A 7,913-nucleotide genomic window follows, 5' to 3' on the forward strand; every position below is an offset into this window, starting at 1 on the left:
GTCGGGGGGCGCGTGATGTCGTGGGTTGGTCAGGACGCGGGGGCCAGGGTTTGGCTGGGGCGGGGGTTGCAGGGAGGAGGGCCCGCCTTGTTTGATGCGGGGCGCGTCGGCGGGCTGGCAAGGGGGGACGGGACGAGGCCCAAAATTCCGAGGACAGTGCGCGCGGGGGCGCCGCACCGCCCGCCATGCGGTCACAGGCGAAGCCGCGACAGCAAACCCTCCCAGGGAATCCCTCAAACACGGGCCCATCACCCACGACCCGGCCCCAGCAAACACCTGCACTGCACTGCTCTGCACTGCCTGACCCTTCATCTCCCCCCCCCCCCCAAAGGTGCGCGCCCTGTTCTCCCTGCGTGGCGGGCTGGACATCAGCCTCTACAGCGCCGGCATCGTGGGCGCCGACCTCATCAACCGCCGCCGCGTGGTGGTGGACTACCCCAACAAGAGGATCGGCATACTGGAGGACCGCGGCGCGGCGGCGGCGTGACGCGCCAGGGCCGGGTAGAGCGGGGCGGGACCGTGCGGCCCTTGCGAGGGGGGGTCTGTGCGTCTGCTGGATGCAGTCTGAGCAGGTCAGCCCAACGGTGTCTCAGCCGGAGCCCTGTACAGCCGGCTGGCAGGGCAGCATCCGCACGACTGCAAAATCTGGGCCTGCACTTGTGTGCATGTGCGCGCAGCTGGTCTGCAAGCAAGGCGCCGCTGAATGAGCGGCTGCTGGTTGATTGTTTCCTTTGTTGGTCGGTGTCTGTGTTGTCTCTGATGGGTTCTTGCAACCCTGTGGGGAGCTTGGTTGGCCCCTGCTGGTGCTGCAATGGTGGATCGCACGGCATGTACACAGGCTTGGGCAAAGCAGGCACTCCCCTTGCGTGCAGCGGCAGCCGCGCCATGCCAGCTCAGCGCTTCGACGGCATCCTCTTCTCCCCTTCCACGCACTGACTGCAGAGCTGCATGCTAGCTTGACTGCCACTGACAGGGGCGGCCGTGCCGAGGCTCTCGCGGGGTTGCAGCATCATGAGACTGGCTGAGACCTGGAAGTTACAATGGGCAGTCAGGGCGCTTTGGATTGCGTGCAGGCCCAGGCATGTAATCAGGCGCAGCCTGGTATGGTGAGGCCATTCGTCGCTCTCGGAAGCGCAGTGGAGCTCTGCGGCTCGACTTGTATGTTTTATGGCCCCAATGCTGTGAGGTGCAGGTCATGAACTGCAAGACCTGCACCGCATGTAGTACATGGTAAAGCAGCAGTCTGCTGTGCGTGCTGCGCAGCCGCGCGACACTTGTGGGCTTGTGTCCCCCCGCGCAGAGGTTGCTTGACCACAGGGGCCGGGCCGCAGCTCGAGCCCAGGATGCTGGCTTGTCTCAAGAATCCACGGCAAAGCTTGTGCTCGGATCCAGGTTGCAGCCGCCCTTGCACCCAGGAATTCAAGACAGCCCTCCTGGCAGGCATGGAACGCCGATTGCGCCGCGGGCTCAGCGAGAGCGTACCGCGGCCTTGCCGGCGGCAAAGCCCTTGCCGCCCTTGCCGCCAGCTGCGGCGGCCTTGGGCTTCTTCGAGGGCTTGGTGGTGGGCGGGGGGTCGTCGGCACTCCACGGCAGGCGGGCCTTGACCCTGCTCAGCCCCCTGATGTCATCCTCGACCTGCACGCGGCCCCAGGTCAGGTGGATTGCAGCAATGCATAGGTGTGAGGACCCTGAAGCGCGAGAGTGGGATCAGGCGCGTGGCGCATTCCCCGCCCTCTAAGTCGACTTTGCAGCCAGCTGCGTGCTTGCTGCTCACGTCCCGCCAGGCGCAAGGCGTACTTGATGTGCTGCCGGCCCTTGCCGAAACGGCGCCATCATGAGAGCGCGCTGCCTCTTGCCCCAGCGGCCTGCCCCGCGCTCCCCCCGTGTGGCCATGGGGCTGCTTCAATCTGCCAACCTGCTTCTGCAGCTCCCGCGAGACCGCCTCTGCTGACTCAGCATAGCCGAGCACGTTGGCTGGCTTGTACCCCAGCAGGTGGCCGATGAGCAGCTTGTAGTAGGCAGAGCCCGCCACCACGTTGGCCTGTGCGGGGGGCAGGTTCAAGGGAGAGGGGGTTTGAAAGGGGATGAGGGAGGATCTGGATTGAGGGATGAATACTGGGGTTTGGGCATGGAGGTGTCAAGGTATATGCGCGGAGCTCTAGTGCCCCACGGGTCCCTGATGAAGCAAGCACAGCCAGGTATCCGCCACAGCCTCCCGTGAACAGTGATTAAATAGCCCACATCGCAGCCTGCTGTGCCCTCGCCAGCTCCGGATCGCAATGCGGGATGTTGTCGGGCGAACCGGGCGGGGGCAGTTCCTGACGACCCTCCTGTCTCCAACCCTGCCATTCCGCCACTGCTGATTGCCCAACCCTCCTGGCCTGACAACCCCCCGCCCGCACCTGGCACCCGAAGCTGGCGAGGTGCGCGGCCCAGGACGCAAACGGCTCGCGGTCGGCGTGCAGCACAGCGGTCAGCCCCGCACCCCCAGGCGCGACTGAGCCGACAAAGCCGACGCCGGGCGCCGCCAGGGCGCGCTCCAGGAGGGGTAGTGCAAACGGAGTGTACACGGGCTGGTGGCACGAGGCAGCGGGCGTCGAGGGGGAGGGATTGACAAGAATCGCGGTGGCGATTGTTTGGGGTTTGAAGCTTCTCCTAAAGATGTGGGCCTGTCCAGCCCGTGCTTCACCTGCCCGCACCAGAAAAACGCCATGCCAGAGTGGATGCCGAAGCAACAGCCTGCATCGAGAAGCGGCTGCGTGTGTGGCGCGTTCCCTCTGCTGCCTGTCACTCACCAGGACAGACGCTGGCTGCAACACAAGGGCCTTTCATTTGCCGCGCCCACCTGCCCCTTGTCGCGGTCCCACCCGTTAAACAGCTGCACAATGGCCACCCCGCGGCGCCCTGCCAGCAGCGCGGCAATCTCGCCCGCCGTGAACACGGCCTGCTGCTGCGCGGTCTTGACGGGGCCACCCGGCGCCAAGCCGTCACACCTGCCAGGTGATGGTGGCGCAGCCGGCCCTGCGTCAGTCTGCTGACGGCAGAGTCTTCTCAGCGGCACCCCAACTTATGCGGTGGCTGCGCCCCTGCGCGAATCAGCTCACAAGGGTGTGCACGCCACACCCATCACACCTGCCGCCAGCCAGCACCCCCGCTGCCCCCAGCCTGCGCCCTACTCCGCTGCAGCCGTCGCACTGCTGCGCCCCGGCTGGCTGGCCGCACCAGAATGAGGCGTCCTGCTCGACCGCCGCCACCAGGCCGTCCAGCGACCCCACCACCTCCACGCCCGCCACCGATGCAGGCGGCGTCCCCGCCTGCGCCTGCATGGCTGGCAGCACCTGCCCCATCTCAGGGAACGACCTCACCACCAGGCTGTCCGGGGAAGGGTAGACGCCTGCAGCGGCACGTGAGGCTTGTCGGCGCCAAGTACATCGTGTGAGCAGGTAGGAACCCACTTGTGTGCAGCGCAAAAGAGCCTGGTCGATGCAAGCCAGCTACATCAGAGCTGATCAGCACGGTCCCGGGCTGTCGCGCATGCGGCCTCCTTGGCTTGTGAGCCTGTCGCGCGCTCATCATCCACCCACCCAGGGGAGTCAGCCGCCATGTTCCAGCGGGCAGGCTGCCGTCTGCCGCCGCCCGCAGCTGCTGCCCCTTCCACAGGACCTTGGCACAGCTGCCGTCCCACCCCTCCAGCACCTCCAGGAATTCCTGGCCGCCCCCGGCCGTGTGGCACGACAGGAGGTCCCAGGCTTGACACTGGTCCAGGGAGCGCGGCGGCACCCCGACCGCCGCCGCTGCGGCGCGCGCTGCCCCTCTTTGTGCTGCCTTTAGGGTGGGAATAAGCTTCAACGGCGTAAAACAGCGCCCCTGGTAGGGCGTGGCCTTGAGGGCCGTCATCGTTATGGGGTGGTCCTGATGGGGACAACAAATGGAACGCAAAGCAGCCGGAAGACACTATTATCGTCTTTTAATGCGTGTTTCAGAACTTTTACACGGTGCAGCGCTGTGTCTGGCGTCCCCGGCGCAATCTGTACACATGATTCGACATGATTCGGGTGCCCTGGCTGCAAGCGGCGCTTCACGCACAATTTTTAGAGATTCATCCACAATTCTGAGCCAAACGTGACCATCTAGGACTTGGCTAGCGCCAATGGCGTTTCGAAAAATCTCAGCGGGAGTTTGTTCCATGGCCGGGACCATCGATGACAACCTTGCAAGTTGAGTGTCCTGGCACCAAAAGCACAATTCATTTCGGAAAAATACGCATACAAACCTCGGGCCGCGGGGTTGCACAGAGCATCTCTCCCCGCAAAGGGCTGCGCATGTGGCGGCTGCAGCAGCTGGCGCACGCTCAGGGCAGGAGGAGGTGGCAAACGGCATCCTGTCCCTGGACACCACGCAAACATCATTGAAAGTATTAAATGCAATAAACGCACGAGATGGACGGAGCGGCACATTTGTTGCTGGCGCAAAACCTGCCCGCTGCAAAATCTGGCATCAGATATTTCAGGGACACTAACAAAGTCCGCCGTAAGCAAGCGGACGCCTGCTACACGCGTACGTACGGTTTGCAAAGCCCCTGCTGGCCATCGGTTCACACCTGGACACCAGCACCAGCGGTCACATTACATAGAGGTACATTGGCAACGGTCGTGAGATCACAGCAGCAACCTGCCTGGAGTGATTAGATAGGATGAGCTACACGACCCCGGGGCGTGCCGGCTGTGAGGCTGGACATTGGACAGGGAGGGCCTGGGTCAGACGAAAAGGCCTGATGACGGCGGCAAATGCAGCCTGACCGCAGCCGCAAAACAACACCTAAAAATCGGAGAGCCGGCAGCAAGAAAAGTTCAAATCAATGAGTTGCGCCTGACGCTAATAACGATTCGTTGCTGAGGCACCAAACCCTCTCTGCTGATGTACACCGCTCCCACAAAGCGCACACGTGCTGCCGGGCAGGGCGCCCTGGGGCCCGCGAGCGCAGCCCGCTGCCACCAAGAACGGCCAGCGAAATAAGCACAAGAGCGGTACATGATGCGTGGCTAATGGAGTCAAGCAGACGTGCGGTATGGCGTACGAGTACAAAGGGGGGATGAGGCGGCGATGGTGGCCGCCCGATGCGCGGTGTGTTGGTTCTGGCAGCTCCGCTCATAGGCCAGCAGACGTGCAAACGGCGCACGAGCGGCGCAAAGCCACGTCAAGCTGCACAAGCAGCAGGCACAGCAGCAGTGTCTGTTGCACGGGACCCCAGTCACGCGCCGACGCCTGGGCCCCCGCGCGCCCCAATAGTAAGGCCTCCCAGATCGCCGCCCCAGATCATTCATCGGACGGCACAGATCTCAGATCTTGAGGACGTGGTTTGCGAGGATGACGAGGTCCCCGTCCTCCAGCAGGGTGTCACCGCCCACTAGCCGGTTGTTCACGTTGAAGCGCTTCGGACCGCCCGGCGCCGCGCCGAGGCCGCCGCCCGGTGGCGCGTCTGCGTCCTCAATGGTGAGCACGCCCTTGCGGCGGAACAGCTGGCCCGCGGTGGTGCCGCGGGGGAGGTCCCTGGGGGGGGGGGTGACGGTACGCACCAGGGTTGGTCATGAGGGGTGAAGGTGGCACACACTTGGTCAGGCGGGCAGGGCCCCAGCCTGGCGGCGAGCGAATTCAGTTGGCTGGATGTGTCGGCCGCGCCTCACAAGGTGGTCCCGGACAGAATGACCCAGAGTCTCAACCCTTGCGGTCGCCTGCCCTCTCGGCAGCGCCGACACCTCGTGTGACCCCCCAGGATCAGCGACCCCTTGGCCCCGCATATGACTGGACCCCTGGACCCCGCCCCTCACTCGATGGTGCCGCCGGGCCAGATCAGCACCGACACCTCCTCGCTCTGCGCGGGCGCCTCAAACCCCTCAGCCAGGTCCTGGCCCCACTCTATCACACTCCGCAGCTGCGCCGCCTTGCTGGCCGTCGCCCGCCACTGCTCCTGCCACCGCTCCTGCTCCTCGGCCGCGGCGGCCGCGGCGGCCGCAGCGGCCATCGCGCCGCCCTGAGACTCGGGGACCATGGGCAGCGGCGCAGAGGACCTGGGCGCTGCCGCCGCCGGAACGGCAGCAGCGGTCGCCGCAGCCCCGGCGACGGCCGCCGTCGGCACAGCCGCCCCCGCCGCCGCCACAGCCGCCGCGACCTCCGCCTTTGCCGCTTTCTTCTTCGCAGCGGCCGCGGCGGCGGCGGCGGCGGCCGGCACGGCGTCGCCGCGCGCGTCGGCGTCGGCGGCTGCGGCCGCGGCTGCGTCCGCCTCGTACCCTACCAGCAGCGTGAGCGTGGTGTTGGGGTGCGTGTAGCCCAGGTGGTCCCGCCGGTGCCACCTGCGTTGCAGCAGTCGTTGACAAACGTAACAAACCATTGAGATGTACGCTCAGGCGAGGTGGCCGGTAACAGAGCGCAGTAAGCTGGCGCTGACTGGATAGGCACCAGGCAACGCTGCGTCCGTGGGAAACCCCCAGAAACCGCCGCCACCCAAGCCAGGCCGTCAGCGCCGGCCGCACCCCCACCTGCCGTCGCGGCACAGCACAAACTCCTCCACGCGCGCCCGCAGGTCCCCCTGCCCGGGGCGGCTCCAGCCGTGGTCGCGCGCGTAGGCAGCGAGGGAGGCGTAGAAGCCGTAGTCGGGCACACGCAAGGGGTGCTCTGGGGAGGTGCCGCCATTGAGGATTACGACCAGCAGTGCCCCAGAGGGTGCGAGGGCGAGCACCGCGCCGTAGCGCAGGCAGTGGGACACGCGCAGGATGGGCTGCCCGGGGTAGGGGGCGCCGCGGGGCGGCGGCGGCGGCGCGCGGTGGGAGGGGCGCGGGGGGAGGGCCGGCGGCGGCGGGGCCGAGGGGCGCGCGTCGAGGGGTGCGACGGCGGCTGCGGCAGGAAGTGTTGCGGCTGCGGCGGCGGGGAGACCCAGATCTGGGGCGGGATCCTGGCTGCTGCTGCTGCCGGTGGTGGTATTGCTGATGCCGATGCCGCTGCTGCTAGCACCGCTTCTGCTGCTGCGGCTGCTGCTGCTGCTGCTGCTGCTGCTGCTGCTGCCGCCGCCGCTGCTGCTGTTGCCGACTGCATCGCCCGCCGCCACCGCCACCATGCCGCCCGCCTGGCCCGCCCAGCCTCCCGCCGGCCATACCGCTGCTGCCGGCTCCCCCTTGCCCACGCCATCCCCGCCGCCCCCTGCGGCGGGCGTGCCGCCCTCCTTGTAGGCCCAGTGTGCGGCGCCCCCATACTCCGCGTCCTCATGCATCGACCGCGTCTTGATCTGCACCTCCAGGGCGGCGCCCCCCGGCCCCCACACTGCGGTGTGCAGCGCTTGGTAGCCGCTGGGCTTGGGCTGAGGGGGGGAAGAGGGGCCGGATGCGTGGAGCACGGGAGACAGGCGACAGGGTTCATGTTTAGTGTCGAGGGTGGAGGGATGTTTCAGGGGGTGAGGGGCGCCGCCCGGCGGCAGCGGCGTACGAGCGGGGAAGGGCCCCCAGGGCATTCTTGCCCTTGGGACGGCCTCCTTGGGCGGAGTGCAGAGGTTTGAGGCACGACCCGCCGTCCCTGAGGCCTGCCACCCGCGCTACCACCCGTTCTGCCACCCCTGCCCGTTCTGCCACCCCTGCCATCGCTGCCATCGCGCAAGCACTGTGCAGGTGTTGTGGAGCCCCGAGCAATTGCAATCCCACAAACTGCCGTGAACAGCAGACCCGAACCCATAATGTTACCCCCCCCCAGGCACCCACGTTTGAGATGTAGTCGTCGTACTCATTGGCTATGGGGCGCCACAGCTGGTGCACCGCGGCCACCAGGCGGTAGCAGCACTGCACAGCGTCACCCAGCCGCGCCCCGCCGCAGTCGTCCACGATCACGCGCAGGGCCCGCGCGTCATACACCTCCTGTTGTTTTTTGAC

General features: G+C 66.5%; 3 protein-coding genes across 3 annotated transcripts in view; 1 reads left to right on the plus strand and 2 right to left on the minus strand.

The window, feature by feature from the left end:
• Positions 1-15: 15 nt before the first annotated feature.
• MNEG_11077 (hypothetical protein) lies at positions 16-487 on the plus strand (the record flags this gene model as incomplete). The annotated part of the gene is made up of 2 exons (XM_014040449.1): positions 16-48; positions 332-487. 2 exons carry the CDS (start codon positions 16-18, stop codon positions 485-487), a joined length of 189 nt encoding a protein of 62 aa, XP_013895903.1.
• A 980-nt stretch (positions 488-1,467) lies between these two features.
• MNEG_11078 (hypothetical protein) lies at positions 1,468-3,326 on the minus strand (the record flags this gene model as incomplete). The annotated part of the gene is made up of 5 exons (XM_014040450.1): positions 1,468-1,635; positions 1,916-2,041; positions 2,403-2,573; positions 2,846-2,993; positions 3,223-3,326. The coding sequence occupies 5 exons, from the start codon at positions 3,324-3,326 to the stop codon at positions 1,468-1,470; spliced, it is 717 nt and encodes a 238-aa protein (XP_013895904.1).
• Positions 3,327-5,339: 2,013 nt separating this feature from the next.
• Positions 5,340-7,913, minus strand: part of MNEG_11079 (hypothetical protein) — a gene marked incomplete at both ends in the record, with an annotated part of 3,897 nt that continues 1,323 nt past the window's right edge. The window contains 4 exons of the mRNA XM_014040451.1: positions 5,340-5,550; positions 5,829-6,350; positions 6,537-7,351; positions 7,746-7,898. Coding sequence (XP_013895905.1) covers positions 5,340-5,550; positions 5,829-6,350; positions 6,537-7,351; positions 7,746-7,898 — 1,701 coding nt within the window. The remainder of the gene's footprint in view (positions 5,551-5,828; positions 6,351-6,536; positions 7,352-7,745; positions 7,899-7,913) is intronic.

This window comes from Monoraphidium neglectum (assembly GCF_000611645.1).
Source record: "Monoraphidium neglectum strain SAG 48.87 unplaced genomic scaffold scaffold02582, whole genome shotgun sequence".
In the NCBI taxonomy this organism is placed as follows: domain Eukaryota; kingdom Viridiplantae; phylum Chlorophyta; class Chlorophyceae; order Sphaeropleales; family Selenastraceae; genus Monoraphidium; species Monoraphidium neglectum.